General features: G+C 37.9%; 1 protein-coding gene across 3 annotated transcripts in view; it reads left to right on the top strand.

Moving 5' to 3' along the window:
- Positions 1–2,328: 2,328 nt before the first annotated feature.
- The window catches only part of CCDC112 (coiled-coil domain containing 112), a 30,710-nt gene continuing 14,461 nt past the window's right edge, over positions 2,329–18,577 (top strand). For 2 of the 3 annotated variants that reach the window (XM_059061885.2, XM_067033360.1), the window contains exons 1-2: positions 2,329–2,664; positions 16,192–16,313. In XM_059061885.2, coding sequence (XP_058917868.1) covers positions 2,548–2,664; positions 16,192–16,313 — 239 coding nt within the window. In that variant the 5' untranslated portion in view covers positions 2,329–2,547. The remainder of the gene's footprint in view (positions 2,665–16,191; positions 16,314–18,577) is intronic. The other variant, XM_067033361.1, reaches the window with a different exon arrangement.

Below are 18,577 nucleotides of genomic sequence, written 5' to 3'. Positions count from 1 at the left end.
TCCGACTACATAAAAATTGATTCTGTTACCACCCAGAAAAGAGAAATTTCAGTAAATATATCCTGTGCAGGATATATTCTAAGGGCAAAAAGAACTACAAAATGATCTTAAACTTCTTTAAGTAGGTTTACTGTTAGTGGTAATATCAGAATTGTAATTTGAAACTACATAATTGTTGCAAGAAAAAGCAAATAAGTAAATATGTTGATATTCTAAGGAACCAAGATTTTTAGTGTTTAAGAGAAAAGAAATACAAATATAAAAGAAATTAAAGAATGACAAACCTCTGATGTAATGTTAGAATTGGTACAAAATGTAAGAAATGAAACTATACAATGAAAATATATTCTGTAGCTCTGGCCACTGAAAGGGTCCCAAAGTGAGGGCCCAGGCAGCTGCCTAATCTTCATGTTGCAAAGGCCTGCTCTGGTTTTCTGTTTACCAGATTCTTAATCGTTTTTTGGAATTTTTCATCCTAATAAAACAGTAAAAATCTTAAAGCGGCCATCTTGCGTGTTGTTACTATTAATATAGTCCCTTATAGTATCCAGTCAGTATTGTCCCTGGCAGAGACCACTCAATTCAAGTAATTGGTTGACTGTTTTCCCTTGAGTCTACCAGATTATTCTAGACTAACAGTTACAGGAACTCAGTGCTGTGACAACAGACCTCATTTTGGGTGAAAGGTAAGTACTTAAATTAAAGAGGTCTTACTTTCTCAATACCCGGAAGCTTCCCTCTTCCTTCTAGTGCATGGGGAAAGGAGAGCAGCCCATCTTTTGTCTCCAAATCTACCAACCACCTTGTGCTGCAACCCTCCAGTAAGGAAGAGCAGGTGCCCCTCTCAGAGACCAAACTTTCCATTTGTGACCTAGACTCCAAGGTACAGATGCCCTCCACTAGTCCCCAGCTTGAAACATATACACACACACACACACCCCACATGTATCTTCTTTGATCACACATCTTCAAGCTACCACCTCATTTCACTGATCACCTGCATCAGAGAATTATCAAAATAGTTGTCTAAAGACATCATTTCTACCCCTCACCTTCATCATCTCCTCAACTGTCTCAGCCAGGCTCACCACCCCACTGACAGTGCTCTTGTCAGGGTGGCCAGTGGCCTCCTCATTGTCAAATCCAACCATCAGCTGTCTGTTTTCATGTCACTCAACCTCTGGGCAGCAGACCACACAGTTGATCATTATTGAAACACTTTCTTCCATAGGATTCCGGCTTTCCTCCCTTCTAACAGACCTCTCCTGTCAACTCCTCCTGTCTGTGTCATCTGTGTTGGAGGGCTCTAGGCCTCAGTTCCCAGACTTCAAGTTATAATCTCCCTGAGTGATCTCATTCACTTTTTAAGATGTTTTCTACATGGAGATAAAGACCAAATTCATATATTTAACTCTAGTCTCTTTCCTGGGCTCCATCTGCCTGTTTAACATCTCTACCAGGATGGTCTCTGGAGTTAGGCCAGCTAGGCTTGTATCCCAGTTCCTACTTGTATATGGTCTTGTGTTACTTAACATTATCCGTGAAATGGAAATGATAATAGTACCTACTTCACTAGATTGTTTACAACAGTGCTGGCACAAAGTAAGTGCTCCATAAATACCCTGTTTGTTTACTTGTTTGAATTCCCTGGTAGAAGTTTGGAGAGAAGGAACTTCGTATGTGTGTCTAATTCAACAGTTAATTCTCAAGGTCTGGCATATAGTAGCAGCTGGATATTGACTGAATTAATGAATCGATGAATGGATGAATACATTCCTTTAAAGGAGGAAAACGCAATGCATCCACAAATCAGCTGAATTGCCACTGGTTGCCAATGCCTTGACTGCAGGAGTCATCTCTGGCTTTTCTCCACCTTCCCAACACTGTATCTTTGGAGTCTCTCTTCTCAATGGCCAAGTCCTAGGAGTGTGACATCCCTGCGTCTGATATCTGATAGTGTAGGGCATGCTCTATTTTGTTTGAAAATGTGAAATATAGTCTATTGTTCAGGCTCATCAATAATGTTTATTCATTTAGACTCAGTTTCACCAGAACTTAGTAGAAACCTAGAAAGAAGTTCTATTATGTAAAGTATATCTCTCTATGGATATATAGATATCTATGTATATCATATATCTATATATAACACGAATAAATTTAAGTAGGACAGTGAAAAACAATGAATTTTCCCGGTGGTTAGGGGACAGGGGCCGGGGAGAAAGATATTTTGCCAAATAAAGAGTAGAAAACGTGCACTGTAATACAACCGCGCCGCAGAGCACAGCGAAGCCGAGCCCGCCACAAGCCCGCGCTCCGGCCCGCGCTCCGGCCCCGCCCTGATCCCGACCCCGCCCTGCCTTGCACCGCGGCCCACCTCCGCCCTGCACTCCCGCCCCGCCCTGCGTTCCGCCCCGCCCCACATCTCGGCAGCGTTCTCTCTGCCGGGGGAGCCCTGCTGCCCCGGCAGAGCCAGGATCTCCCCACGCCCGAACCCCTCCACCCCAGGCCTGGGGGGCCACAGCACACCGAGCGGCTCGGCGTGGAAAGATGGCCGCCCTGACGACGGTCGTGGTGGCGGCGGCGGCCACAGCTGTAGCGGGGGCTGTGGCAGGGGCGGGCGCGGCCACCGGGACCCGCGTGGGAGCAACGCCTGTGCCGCAACAGGTAAATGGAGGAGGCAGACGTGGGCCGGGGGGCTGCAGGCGCCAGAGGCTGGACGGGGCCCCAGGCTGAACAGGTGTGCTCTGTAGCGCGGCCCCGGGAGGCGGGAGGCGCGGTGTTAGCCTCCGTTTGCTCGGGGCCTGAAACACGCCAGCGTTTCTCTTTGTTCGCTTGTGCGTTTAACTGCTTTTACGGAGCCGCCTCTCTTGTGGTTTTGGAGTGGAGAATGATCTGGGTGGAAACGGTGGCTCTGCCTCTTCCTAGCGTGTGATAGGAACATATTTAACCTCTCGGTGACTCAGTTTCTTCTCTAAACGTTGGAACTGATAATATGCACCTTCCCGAGCTGTGCAAATTGTCTGGGAAGCCCCTGGTACAATACTTGGTTGGAGAGAGATTCGGTGCCCAGTGACTGGTGGCTGCTGTATTATTGTATCAGCGCTGGGAACACAAGGAGGAGTCAAACATGGGATGGTTGGAGGCTGATGTGTTTCCAGAGATCTTCTCAGGACCCGTTTCTCTGCAGTGAGGACCAGAGGATCCCCCAAGGAGAATTGTTGGATCCAGCTGCTCAGGTCAAAGATCTTGACTCCTCTCCTTCTCTCATAGCTCACACCCCAGAGCATGGGCAGTTCCTGTCTGCTCTACCTTCGGAATAAGTCCAGAATCCCACTCTTCTCACCACCTCGCATGGTGGTCCACACCATTTCTCCCCCAGCAGAAATACTTTCCTAGTTGGTTTCTATTCTTCCACTCTTGCCTTCCTGAAGTGTTCTCAACAGTCAGGTGATTGAGTCCAGTAATGACACTTGTCTGCTCAGATCCCTCAGAGTAAAAGCAAACGTTTATACCGTGGTTCACAGGGCCTCTGAGCTGCCCCTACCACCTCCCTGTCACCTCATCCCCAGTCTCCTGCTCTGAGTCTGCTGCAGCCATACTGGCTTCCTGGTGGTCCTTCAGACAGGTGGAGCACACTCCTCTCAGGATTTTTGCAGTTGCTGTTCCCTCTGCTTGGAATCTCTTTCCTCATGGTCTCATGGCCAGCACCATCACCGCCTTCAGATATCTTTGTTCAAACGCCATCAGCTCAGTGATTCTTTCCTTACTGAATCCCCCTACCCAGCACACCCTGTTGTCTTTTCTGGTTTTGTTTTTCTCCATAGCACTTATTACCATATAATACATTACATATTTTATGCTTACTTTTTAATTTTTCTCCACCCTGCCTGGGAATGTAAACCCTGCCCTCTATGAGGGAAGAAACTTTTGGAAGTTTATTCACTATTGTATTCCCAGCACCAAAAGCTGTGCCTCTTTAGTCCAGGAACATAGTAGATGCTCATTAAATATTTGTGGATTAGTCCAAACCTGAAAGAAGGCTGTTATGAGCTGAGGACAGCTTCTATCATTTTCTTCCTCTAAGGAAATAGAGTGTCTTTACCTGTTTCAAGAAATTCAAGAAATTCCACCTCAGACAAATTTTCTCACACATCCTCTGTATTTCTTTTTATTATTCTAACTCTGGCCCAAATGTCTCAGGAAAAAAATAGAAAAATACATAATAGATATATATTTTTTCAGATATATTTTAAATACTTTAAAAATATTTTTTTAAATGTATGGCCCTAGTGTTTTAGTCCTCTTGGTGGCTTCTCTCCATGAAACCTTTCTGGCTTACTTTAGTTGAAAATGATTTGTTCTCTAAATTCTTATAACCATGTTTAACCTCCTGGTTTGCATTTCTCACGAGTTGTCTAATACTGTTATTGATGCACACTCTTGTCGACTACAGTGATTCTCAGAGGTTTGCCTTCCTTGGTGTTGGATCAGAATCACCTGTGGAGCTGTTTCAAACTGTGACATTGGTTTCTCACATTCAGCAGTGTCTGGAGACAGCTTTGGTTGTCACAGCTGCAGGTGGACTGTGGGGTGTTTGTGTGTGCTCCTAGCATCTAGTGGGTACAAGCCAAAGGACAGCTCCCCCTAAACAAAAAATTACCTGTTCAAAAATATCAGTAGTGCTGAGGTTGAGACACCCCGCTTTATACCCTCTCACCAGTTTAGGGAAGGCAGAGCCTCCTGGTTGACAGTCACAGCCGTAGTGAGGTAGAATTTCTCAAGGGTGTTTGGGTTTAAAAAAAAAAAAAAACAATTAGAATCTCTACTGACAGTTATACTCCAATAAAGATGTTAAAAAAATTTCATAATACAAAATTTTAAAAACCGATGTTTTAAATATTGTAAAATTAGCATGGGTAAAATTTTTTATACATAAACTCACCAAAACAAAAGGCAAAACATAAGACAAAATCCTTGGCAACAAGCCTATTCATTTAAAATGTGTTTGTATAAATTGCATCTGTGTGTACATAGAAAAAGTCTGGAATTTTATAAACAAAAATTTTAACTCAAAAAAAAAAAAAAAAAAAAGAATCTCTACTGTACCATACTGTGCTTTTTGAGGAGTTTAACTATGTGTTATCCCTCTGTGTATTCCCCCCAACATACCACATACACATACATACAGATACACGCATACACACTATATGCTCAAATTCTACAGGCTAGCACTGAACTTGGATATTTGTCATAGGATTTCATGAATGAGTATTCCTATTGACTCTAACAGTGAAACCAACTAATGTTTTCCTGAGAAGAGATAATTTTCCTCATGATGTTAGAGATATCCACCAAAATATCTAAAGTTCCTATGTTAGCCTGCTAGGGCTTCCATAACAAAATACCACAGACTGAATGGCTTAAATGACAGAAGTTTACTTTTTTACCATTTTGCAGGCTGGGAAGTCCAAGATCAAGGTGCTGTTAGGGTTAGTTTCTGGCTTGTAGACAGTCACCTTCTTGCTGTGTCCTCACATGTGCACATGCAGAGAGAGAGTTTTCTGGTGTCTCTTCCTCTTTTGATAAGGACACCAGTCCTAATGGATTAGGACTCTATCCCTATGATCCCATTTAACCTTAATTACTTCCTCCAAATCTAGGGCCTCAACCCGTGAATTTGGAGGGTGATAATTCAGTCCATAACTGTTTCCTTAAATTATTTTGGAATGATTATCTTTGAAGTTTTAGAACTATTTTATATTGTGTTTTATTTTACAACCTCCATAGAGTGTGGAATCCCATAAAATTCTCATTCATTTTGGAAAGAAATAATGTACCCTATCTATGCATTTAAATATTTGTATATTATTTGTTCATAATTCTCAGCCATTGCCTTTCAAGGCTGAAGACTATGAATCTTTTGATTGTCCTCTCAGCTGCCTTTTCCCTCTTGATCTTTTCAGCAGCTGAATTATAACTTTTTTGAAGTACCTCTAGCAGTATCACACTAGTGTATGTTCTGGTTTTGTACCAAGATAGAGCTGTGTCTTCTCTTTGTTTTGTTTCTAATGACCTTCCTGTGATGACGTGTATTTTATGGCATTTGGCTGCCTGGACTGGTCCTTCAGTAATAAGCACATTACTTTTCTCACTTTAAATGATTACTCGAAATGGATTTCCTCTAGAAGATCACACACATGAATAGGGCTGTCTGTATGTGGTAGAGTGCAGAATCCCCCTCCGCCCTCAAGGATAGTCACATCCTAATCCCCAGCACCTGTGATTATGTAACCTTACATGATTAAAGGAACTTTGCAGATATGATTAAATTGAGGATCTTGAGATGGGGAGTTTATCTGGGTGGGCGGATATATTCACAAAGGTCCTTGTAAGAGGGAAGCAGGAGGATCAGAACCAGTAGGAGAGGTAACAGTGGAAGCAAGAGGGTGAAGTTATGTGAGGAAGGGGCCATGAGCCGAGGAATTAAGGTGGCCTCTAAAAGCTGAAAAAAAGGTAAGGAAGTAATAGATTCTCCTCTGATTCTCCAGAAAGAACACAATCCTGTCAACACCTTAATTTTAGGCTTGACCTACAGAACTGTAAGAGAATAAATTTGTGTTGTTTAAGCCTCTAAGTTTGTGGTAAACTAATCTTTGGTAAGTTTGTTATAGTAGTGATAGGAAATGAATGCAACCAGAGAAGGCCTAAGAAGGCCTGAGCTCTCACCTTTGGCTGGTCTTGAAACTGTGCAACAGGAAGTGAAGGCTAACGTAGAGTTTTAAACTGCTTGCCCAAGTAGTGATGGCATGCTCCAGCATGTACTTAGACCACCTCAGCAAAGACTGGGGACTTAATTGGTTCCAGACATCTAAGAAAATCTTTGACCAACCAATTGTTCACTGACAACTAAGCTAACAAAACAGGGATTTCAGTGCCACACAAACAAAGAATACAGACTTTACCGAATTGGTTCAGAAAAATGACTAAACAGTGACAACAACAAACCTTGGAGAGGGGAAAGAATCTCATTTTCAGAATTGCCACATTATATTATTTAAAGTGTTGAGTACTTGACAGACAAATTATGAGATGTGCAAAGAAACAAGAAAGTATGGTCCACACACAGAAGAATTTTTTAAAAAAAGAACAGTAAAAAGAAGCTATTCCTTAAGATGACCAAAATGTTGGACATAATAGACAAAGACTTTAAATCATCTACTTTAAATATGTTCAAAAATCTAAAGGAAACCATTTCTAAAGAAATAAAACAAACTATGAGAATGGTGTCTCACCAAATAGAAAATATCTATAAAGAGGAAAATTATAATAAAAGAATCAAATAGAAATTTTGGAGTTAAAAGATACAATAACTCATTTCACTAGAGGGACTCAACACTAGATTTGAGCTGGCAGAAGATAGGTCAATTCAGATTATCCAGACTGAGGAACAGAAAGAAAAAAAGAATGAAGAAAAATGAACAGAGCCTTATGACCTGTGAGATACCGTCAAATGTCACAGCTAATGAGAGTCCCAGAAGGAGAGGAAAGAGAAAAGGGGGGAAAAGAATATTTGAAGAAATGATGGGTGAAATACCAGTCTACATATTGTTGGAACTCAGTGAACTCCAAGTAGAATAAACTCAAAGAGATCCATACCTAGACATGTCATAATCAAACTGTAGAAAAGACAAAGACAAAAAAATCTTGAAAGCACCAACAGAGAGGCTACTCAACACATACAAGGGATCCTCAGTAAAAACTGGTTTCTCAACAGAAACCTTGGACTCCAAAGGCATGGAATGATAGACATAGTCAAAATGCTGAAAGAAAAGGACTCTCAACCAAGAATTCTGTGTCCAGAAAAATAATTGTCTAAAAATGAAGGAGACGACATCAAAGTAAAAAGATTCTGCACAGCAGAGGGAACATCAACAAAATGAAAAGACAACCTACTAAATGAGAGAAAACATTTGCAAGTCATATAAGGAGTTAATATCCAAAGTATATACTTGTACAACTCAATAGCAAAAAAAGAAATCAGATTGGAAAATGAGCAAAGGAACTGAAGAGGCATTTTCCTCAAGAAGACATACAGATGACCAACAGGTACATGAAAAGATGCTCAGCATCATTAATCATCAGAGAAATGCAAATCAAAACTGCACTTTTTTTTTTTTTTTTTTTTTTTTTTGCGGTATGCGGGCCTCTCACTGTTGTGGCCTCTCCCGTTGCGGAGCACAGGCTCCGGACGCGCAGGCCTAGCGGCCATGGCTCACGGGCTTAGTTGCTCCGCGGCATGTGGGATCTTCCCGGACCAGGGCGCGAACCCGTGTCTCCTGCATCGGCAGGCGGATTCTCAACCACTGCGCCACCAGGGAAGCCCAAAACTGCACTTTTTAGAATAGCTGTTATCAAAGGGACAAGAAATAACAAGTGTTGGTGAGGATGTGGAGAAAAGTGAACCCTTGTGCACTGTTGGTAGGGATATAAATTGGTTTAGCCTCTCTGGAAAACAGTATGGGGGTTCCTCAAAAAATTAAAACTAGAACTATGATATGATCCAGCAATTCCTATTCTGGGTATTTATCTGAAGGAAATGAAAACACTAACTTGAAAAGATACATGCACCCCAGTGTTCACTGCAGCATTATTTACAATAGCCAAGAAATGGAAGCAACCTATGACCACTAATGATGAATGGATAAAGAAAATATGATACACACACACACCACTGGTATACTATTCATCCATAAAAAGAAGGAAATCTTGCCATTTACAAAAACTTGGATGGACCTTGAGGACATTATGTCAAGTGAAATAAGTCAGAGAAAGACAAATACCATATGATCTCACTTAAATGTGGAATCTAAAAAAAAAAAATTAAACTTACAGGTACAAAGAACAGGTTGGTGGTTGTCAGAGGTAGGGGATAGGGGCTGGGCAAAATGGATAAAGGTAGTCAAAAGGTACAAACTTAGTTATAAAATAAATAAGTCCTGGGGATGTAATGTACAGCATGGTGACTAGTTAACAGTAGTTGCTAAGAGAGTAGATCTAAAAAGTTCTCATCATAAGTATAACAATTTGTAACTCTTGGTAATGGATGCTAACTAGACTTCTTATGAGCATTTTGCAATATATACAAATATTGAATCATATTGTACATCTGAAACTAATATAATGTATGTCAATTATATCTCAATTTAAATACAAAGGAGATTGGAATTCAAAGGGAGCTTGGAGTTTATCTAATAAAATATTTTCATAAAAATAACTTTAAAAATAAAGTTGAGACTTAAAGATATTAAATAATTTGCTTCGATTTCTGTTATTAGATATACATCTCAATAGAGGCTCTGTTTCCAGCATAGTGTTTCTGCCAATGAAACATGCTAACTCAAGCTCTAAGTGAGTTGATTTGTTATAAATATAGATAGTTTTGTCCCTTACAGCCTAGTAAAACCCAAAGACTTTATTGTTTGCCAAGTTATTTTTCATAAAAAACATATAAAATGGAAACCTAGGTTACAGAATTTGCTGCCATTAATTATAAGGACATCTTTACTCTATTGTCCCCAAAATATAATGGCAGTAAAATATAATGGATAATGGTAGACTATGGAAAATTGAAAACATATGCACAGGTCCTCTATTGGCTCCCATGTAAATTCTCCTAGAAGTCCACATCCCTGGAATTCACATAACTAGAACAAGTAAGTGCACTTGACCCTTAAACAACACGAGGGTTAGAGGCACCAACCCCTACATAGTCAGAAATCTATGTATAGCTTTTGACTCCTCAAAAACCTAACTACTAATAGCCTACTGTTGATCTTTTGGTCAATTGACACATATTTTGTAAGTCATTATACTGTATTGTTACAATTAAATAGGCTAGAGAAAGTAAAATGTTACTAAGAAAATCATAAGGAGGCAAAAATACATTAAAAATACTGTACTGTACTTACCGATACTGTAAGTTTATGTGATTTGTTTGTAAGATGAATTCCCAGTCGGTATCTACATCAGTATTGTCTTATACAAAACACTATAGATGTTGCACATATCACTAACACTAGACATCAAAAATGAAAACATAATGTGAAGAAGAAATTCATATTTATATACAAATATAATGGTCCATGCACTGATAATGAAGAAACAGCAATATGATTGGTTTATGGTAGCCTAATATAGTTGATACGTTTGCTTCACAATAGCCTAGCCTATATACCAATGAATGAATCATTATAAAATTTTTATGGCATACAATATTATCATCATATTCATAATGTAACACTGGGAACATTGTTGCATTTTTTTCAGAAACCACTTTCCTGTGATGATAGGCTGCTAGGCACTTTCACAGGCTCCGGACGTGCAGGCTCAGCAGCCATGGCTCACGGGCCTAGCCGCTCCGCAGCATGTGGGACCTTCCTGGACCGGGGCATGAACCTGTGTCCCCTGCACTGGCAGGTGGACTCTCAACCACTGCACCACCAGGGTAGCCTGGTAATGTAATTCTTTGAAAGCAAAGTTATAAAACAGTAAGAAAACTAATGCATTATTAATTTTATATTACTGTCACTCACCTTATGCCTATGTAAGGATAGATTAGTATCTGCATATATTTCATGCATTCATGACATATCTAACTTTTTCTTAATTTTTTTGATATTTCTAGGCTGTTTGATTTGTCTTTTTTCAAATTGTCACAAATCTCCAAAATTTTTTCCAGTATATTTATTGGAAAAAATCTGTGTATAAGTGCACCTGCTTCAAATCTGTATTGTTCAAGGGTCAACTATATAGTACTTCTCAGAATTGGAGCATATTTTCCTCAGCTAAACATAATTTCCACATATGATCAAGTTTATACTTATAAACTAATGAACAAATTTTTTAAAATTGTATTCTCTACACACATTTCTCAAGTAAAATGTAAAAATCTTTAGTGAAAAACATGGAGAGATTTAGACAATCCCAGATTTTAAAAAACTGAGAGGATTCATTGCCAGCATATCTGCCCTACAAGGAATACTAAAGCAAGTCCTTTGAGCAAAAGTAAAAAGATACTAGGTAATAATTCAAATCCAAGTGAAGAATAATATCAATAAAGAGTACTGGTAAAGGTAAATATAGAGGTAAATATAAAAGTCAATATAACGTAAAGGTATATAATAATAAAGGTAATATATGATAATATAAGATAATATATTACTATAATAAAGGTATATATAAATATAATATATTTATAATCTATAATAATAAAGACAAATGTAGAGGTAAATATAAATGTCAGGGTATTTTTTGTTCATAACAAATTTCATAAAGCAGAGAAGGGAACACTTCTCAACTCATTCTATAAGGCCATTGTTACCCTGATACCAAAATTAGACATCACAAGAAAGAAAATAACAGATCAGTATCTCTTATGCATACAAATGCGAAGATTCTCAACAAAACACTATCAAGCCAAACCTAACAACATAAGGGAGGATTTTACACCATGATTAGTTGGGATTTATTCCAGGCATTTGAAAATCAATCAATGTAATAGAACATATTAATAGAATAAAGGGCAAAAACCATATGATCATCTCAATAGATGCAGAAACAACAACGGAAAAAATACAGCACTCTTTCACGATAAAAATATTCCACAAGTTAGCAATAGAAGGAAACTCCTCTGCCTGATAAGGGCATCTATGAAACACCAACCTCTAACATAATACTTAATGACAAAAGATTGAAGACTTCCCCATAAGATCGGGAATAAGACAAGAATATCCACTCTCACCACTTTATTCACTGGAGATTCTAGCCAGGCAACTAGGCAAGAAAAACAAAAAGCATTCAGATTGGAAAAGAAGAAATAAAACTATCCTTATTTGCAGATAACATGATCTTGTATATAAAAAATCCTAACTAATCCTCCAAAAAAACTATTAGAGCTAATAAACAAGTTCAGTTGTTTGCAGAAACTTGCAGGAAACAAGAGCAATGTACAAAAATCAGTTGTACTTCTATACAGTAGTAATGGACCATTCAAAAATGAAATTAAGAAAATAATGCCATTTTGGAGTATTACTCAGCAATAAAAAAAGAATGAAATATTGCCATTTGCAGCAACACAGATGGACCTAGAGATTATCACACTGAGTGAAGTTAAGTCAGACAGAGAAAGACAAACAGTATATGATATCACTTATATGTGGAATCTAAAAAATAATACAGAGGAATTTTTACAAGACAGAAACAGACTCACAGAAAAAACAAAAACAAAAAAAGTATGGTTACCAAAGGGGAAAGAGGGGTAGCAGGGATAAATTAGGAGTATGGGATTGATGGATACATACCACTATATATAAAATAGATAAACAACAGAGATTTACTGTATAGCACAGGGAACTATATTCAATATCTTGTAATAACCTATAATTGAAAAGAATCTGAAAAAAATGTAAGAATCATTTTGCTGTACATCTAAACACAATACTGTAAATCAACTACAATTTAACAAATTTAATATTCCATAGTAAAATGAAGAATAAAATACATAGGAATGAATTTAGCAAAAGAAGTGCAACACGTTTAAGTTTTTGAAACATATGTTTCAAAAACTCAGAAACATCGAGAGAAATTAAAGAAAACCTACCTAAATGAATGTTTTGTGTTCATGAATATGAAGACAATATTCGTGAGATGGCAGTACTCCCCAAATTGATTTACAGATTCAATGCAATGCCTATCAGAATTTCAGCTGCCTTTTTTTGGTTTTTTTTTTTCAGAAACTGTCAATCTGATCCTAAAATTCATATGGGAAATTTAAGGGAGCCAGAATAGTCAAAACAATCTTGAAAAAGAACAAAGTTGGAGAACTCCCACTTATTAATTTCAGAATTTACTATGAAGGTACAGTAATCAAGCAGTATGGTACTGGGACAAGGATAGACATACCAGTGAGAGTTAGGAGTAAACCCTTATATTTGTGGGCAATTGATTTTCAACAAGGGTGCTAATATAATTCAATAAGGAAAGAATAGTCTTTTCAACAGATGGTGTATTCACATACAAAAGAGTGAAGTTGGACTTCTCCCACACACCACATATAAAAATTAACTCAAAATGGATTAGAAACCTAAATGTGAGAGATAAAACTGTAAAACTTGGGGCTTCCCTGGTGGCGCAGTGGTTGAGAATCTGCTTGCCAATGCAGGGGACATGGGTTTGATCCCTGGTCTGGGAAGATCCCACATGCTGCGGAGCAACTAGGCCTGTGAGCCACAATTACTGAGCCTGCACATCTGGAGCCTGTGCTCCGCAACAAGAGAGGCCACGATAATGAGAGGCCCGTGCACCGCAGTGAAGAGTGGCCCCCGCTTGCCACAACTGGAGAAAGCCCTCACACAGAAATGAAGACCCAACACAGCCATAAATAAATAAATAAATAAATAAATCACATGTTGCCAGCATCTATTAAAAAAAAAACTCTTAGAAGAAAACTTAGATGTAAGTCCTCATGACCTTTAATTAGGTAATGGTGTCTTCTATATGACGTCTAATGCACAAGCAACTGAAGATAAAATAAATTGGACTTCATCAAAATTTAAAACTCTGTGCTTCAAAGGACCTTATCAAGAAGGTGAAAAGATGGGTCAGAGAATGGGAGAAAATATTTACAAATCATATTTTGATAAGGACACATCTAAAATATATAAATAACTCTTATAACTCAAAAATAAAAACACAACCCAATTTTAAAAATAGGGAAGGATATAAGTAGATATTCCTCCAAAGAAATAGCCAGTAAGTACATGGAAAGATGCTCAGTGTCATTAGTCATTATGGACTAATGAAAAACCACTGTGAGATACCATTTCACATCTATTAGGATGACTGTAATAAAAAAGATAGAGAATAACAAGTGTCGGTGAGGATGTGACGAAACTGGAACCCCCAGATAGTGCTGGTGGGAATGTAAAATGGTGCAGCCAGTGTGGAAAACAGTTTGGCACTTTTTCAAAACTTTTGTGCTTCAAAAGACATTATCAGGGAAGTGAAAAGGCAACTCAGAATTGGTGAAGATATTTGCAGATCATTTATCTGATAAGGGACTTATAAGAATGCTTACAGCTTAAAAAAAAAACACGAAATTTTTAAATGGGAAAGTAAAAAAGAGTTACCTATGATCCAGAAATTCCACTGCTAGGTATATACCCAAGAAAATTGAAAACATATATTCATACTTAAACTTGAACACAAATGTTATTAGTAGCATTATTCATATTGACCAAATAGTGAAAGTAACCCCATTGTCCATTAACTGATGAGTAGATAAACAAAATATGCTAGATCCATATGGAATATGACTTAGCCGTAAAAAAGAATGAAGTACAGAGTCATGGTACAACGTGGATGAATCTTATAAAACATTATACTAGGGACTTCCCTGGTGGCTCAGTGGTTGAGAGTCCACCTGCCAATGCAGGGGACACGGGTTCAATCCCTGGTCCAGGAAGATCCCACGAGCCACGGAGCAGCTAAGCCCATGCGCTGCAACTACTGAGCCTGCACTCTAGAGCCCGCGAGCCACAACTACTGAATTCCATGTGCCTAGAGCCTGTGCTCTGCAACAAGAGAAGCCACTGCAATGAGAAGCCCGGGCACCACAACAGAGTAGCCCCCGCTCACCGCAACTAGAGAAAGCCCGTGCAGCAACAACAACCCAATGCAACCAAAAATAAATAAATACATTAAATAAATTTTAAAAAATTATACTAAGTGAAAGAAACCAGACAGAAAAGGTTGCATATTGTATGATCCTGTTTATATTAATTGTCCAGAATAGGCAAATCCGTAGAGTTGGAAAATAGATTAATGGCTACCTAGGGGTATGGGGAGTGACTGCGTAATGAGTACAGGGTTTCATGTTGATATGAAGGAAATATTCTGGTACTAGATAGTGTTGATAGTTGCACGACTTTGTGAATATACTAAAAACCGCTGAATTGTAAACTTTATGTATACATTTTATGGTATGTGGATTATATCTCAATTTTAGAAGTATTTCCTAAATTCATTACTTTATTCTTGCTTACTTCTCGAAATTTAAAGGCTTGTTTCCTTTTTTCTTTATCTCCCACATCCAGGCTGTCAGCAATTCCTCTTGGTTATACCTCCCAGATATATTTAGTCTTCTTAATTTTAATCTTCACCATCACCCTGGTAGCCCTGAACACCATCTTTCCTTGTCTGTGTTGCTGCGTCACCTGCCTCATTGATTCTTCTGCTTCCAGTCTTGCCTCACCTCCTCCTCCACCTTCCATCAATTTATTCTCCAAAAAAATAACCAGAAGGATTTCCTTTAAAAATTAAGTGTATCGTGGCATTCTCCTCCTCTAAACCCTTCAGTAAAATCCAGACTCCCCTAGTGACCTAAAATACTGGTGTGATGTGCCACTTGCTTACCTCTGTATCCTCATCTCCTACTTTACTCTGCACTTTACTAATCTCGTGTCACAGTTGCCTTTTCTCTGCTTTAACTAGCCAAGGTTTTTCCTGATCTAGGGCTTTTGCACGTGCTAGTCCCTCTGCCTGGCACACCTTTCCCTATAGTTTTTGGCATGGCTGGCTCCATTCTTCCTTAAACATCATCCCCTCAAATATACCTTCTGTGGCCATTCTACATGAAAAAAAAAAAAAGAAAAAAAAGAACACTTTGCCCCATTATCTTCATCTCAACATTGTTTATTTCCTTAATAACACTTACCATATTTTTAAAAAAACTTATTGCTTATTTACTCTTTTCTTTTTAAGTCTGTTCCCCTCACTAGACTTTACGTCAAGGGCCATATTATCATGGGCTATCATTATTTCCCTAGTGTCTAGTGCAGCACCTGTCACATCGTAAGTGTTCAATACATATTGGTAAATGACTGATTGAATGAAAGAATTAGATCTTTTTCTGAAAATCCCTGAAGACTTTACATATCTTACTTACTAATTTAGCATTTTAAGATAGATATTCCTTCTTCCACAAAATGTATTTTTAAAAATTAAATAAGATTGGCCCCCAAATTATCCCCTGAGAAACTCCATCATTGATATTTTTTTCTCTGAAAAAAATTCCACCTTCATCTCCTACCATTTTTATTATTGATGATAAATTTATTTTTGTTTTCTATTCAGAATGATGGCTGTTTTGGTACTTCAGGTGGAATTCGTCCTTTTCAGCTTCAAGACTGGAAGCAGAAAGTTAGTCGCACTAAGAAAGCAGAATTCATACGTACAGCAGAAAAATTTAAAAATCAGTAAGTATAAAAACATTATCTTCAAATAACATTACTAGCCATTTTATGGTGAACAGTATAAAAATTCTACTCCACCCTATCCAATCCCACACTAAGTTACAAAATTCTAGTCACTAGTCTTTCAGATGTAAAACAAGAGAAAGGTGAGAAGTGTGAAATAGACAAATGATAATAAGCTATTTAGTATAAAGTTAATTTTAAGTAGTTATTTAAATTTTATTTATTTATTTTTACCATTTTGAGACAGTATATATATCAACAAAAACAAGTTATTTCTTTAGATCACATATGTCAAGTAACAGATTAAATACATTTTTACTTACCAAGGTGAGCACTTAGGAAATCTTTTTGAGTGAGTGAATAATTTTAATGAAAAGTCTGTGCTGTACCCTTGAGTTTTTTTTATTGGCCTTTTCATTGGTTTCCCTTCTTTGATCTCTGCCCTTTCAGATCCATCCTGCACATTATGACTAGAATAATTGAGAAGTTGGCATTTATTTTAAGTTTTAGCGTATATGTATTTTTAAAATAACCAGTGATATTTACTGAATGTTTAACATTATCAGTAGCACCATACGATGTGATGAATATCATGAGTAAGGATAAAAGAATTAGTATTCAGAACACCCAACCCTATCCTATAGTTGGAGGCTTTGTAAAAACACTGCTCTGAATTTATACAATATCAGTTTGCTAAGGAACCAAGAGAAAAGGAGTCATTTGTAAGAAATAGTTTCTGGACCAGAATTAGTGGCAGTTGTGTCTGTTTAGAAATTCTACCAATAAAAAGTGTACTGTTTGAATTTTGAAAAGTTATACCATACTGTAATCTTGTGAGATTGAATTCTCACTGTATTTGTATAATTTTTATATTTTTAATACTCAGAATTTGATAAAATACAATTTTTAAAAAAATTTCCAAAATGCATTACTTTAGATAGAATTGGACTCTAGGTTAAGAATTCTGGTCGTGTTTCTCTCTAGATAGGGTAATCCACCAGGTGGTTAATGTCCATATATAGCAAACCAGTAGATTAGGCCAGTATAGATAGATACCTTGTCTATCAGTATGTGTAGGTTTTGTAACTCTGATTAATCTTCCTTCATCTGTTGTAAGGTTTTAGAAAAACTCATTGAAGGAGTATTAGAGGGCTTCCCTGATGGCGCAGTGGTTAAGAATCTGCCTGCCAATGCAGGGGACATGGGCTTGAGCCCTGGTCCGGGAAGATCCCACATGCCGCGGAGCAACTAAGCTTGTGCGCCACAACTACTGAGCCTGTGCTCTAGAGCCCGTGAGCCACAACTACTGAGCCCGCGTGCCACAACTACTGAAGCCCACGCGCCTAGGGCCTGTGCTCTGCAACAAGAGAAGCCACCGCAGTGAGAAGCCCATGCACTGCAATGAAGAGTAGCCCCCACTTGCCACAACTAGAGAAAAGCCCTCGTGCAGCAATGAAGACCCAACGCAGCCAAAAATAAATAAATAAATAAAATTTTTAGAAAATTTAAAAATAACAAGAGTATTAGAAAAATCCATTGAAATTGAATCCAACAATTGTCATTGGATACAAACGAAAGAACACCGTTTGTAATATAATTGTTTTATTTTCAGAATAGGTTATACATTCACATAATTCAAAAACCAGTTCATACCAAAGGGTCCACAGTGGAAGGTCTTTGTTTCAAACACTTCCCTTCCCCTCAGTTAGTAGTTTTAGTTTCTTGTGTATCCTTCCAGAGATATTTTATATACTTATAAGGAAATAAAAAGACATACTCAGATAGTTCCTTTTTTATATAAATGGTAGCATACTGTATACACTGTTCTGCATCTTGTTTTGTTTTGTTTTTTTAACTTAAGAATATTTCCTAGATACCAAGGAATTATTGATTTTGTCAGGCATGATAATGGCATTATAATTATATATGTCAAGTATCCATAATCTCTAGAAATGCACACTGAAGTATGTTGGGGTGAAACTACATAATGTAGTAGATTTACTTTGGAATACTTAAGCAAAAAAGGAAGAGAAAAGATAAGAAAAGGTAGGTGAACCAAGAGAGGAAAAAAGTAAAATTGTTGAGTGAATCAGAGTGATATGAGGTATATATCGTATGAAGCTATCTGAGGGGAGTCAGTTTACCATTCTCTACTTTTGGGCATATCTAACATTTTCATATAAAACCTTTGTTAAAAAAAGAGTGTATCTTGGAGATCTTTCCTTATCAGTACCTAGAACATGGTACTACTGCATTGTATTCCA

This window comes from Kogia breviceps, chromosome 4 (assembly GCF_026419965.1).
Source record: "Kogia breviceps isolate mKogBre1 chromosome 4, mKogBre1 haplotype 1, whole genome shotgun sequence".
Classification (NCBI taxonomy): domain Eukaryota; kingdom Metazoa; phylum Chordata; class Mammalia; order Artiodactyla; family Physeteridae; genus Kogia; species Kogia breviceps.
The sequence above is the reverse complement of the archived record's forward strand: the minus strand, read 5'-3'. Positions and strand labels throughout refer to the sequence as shown.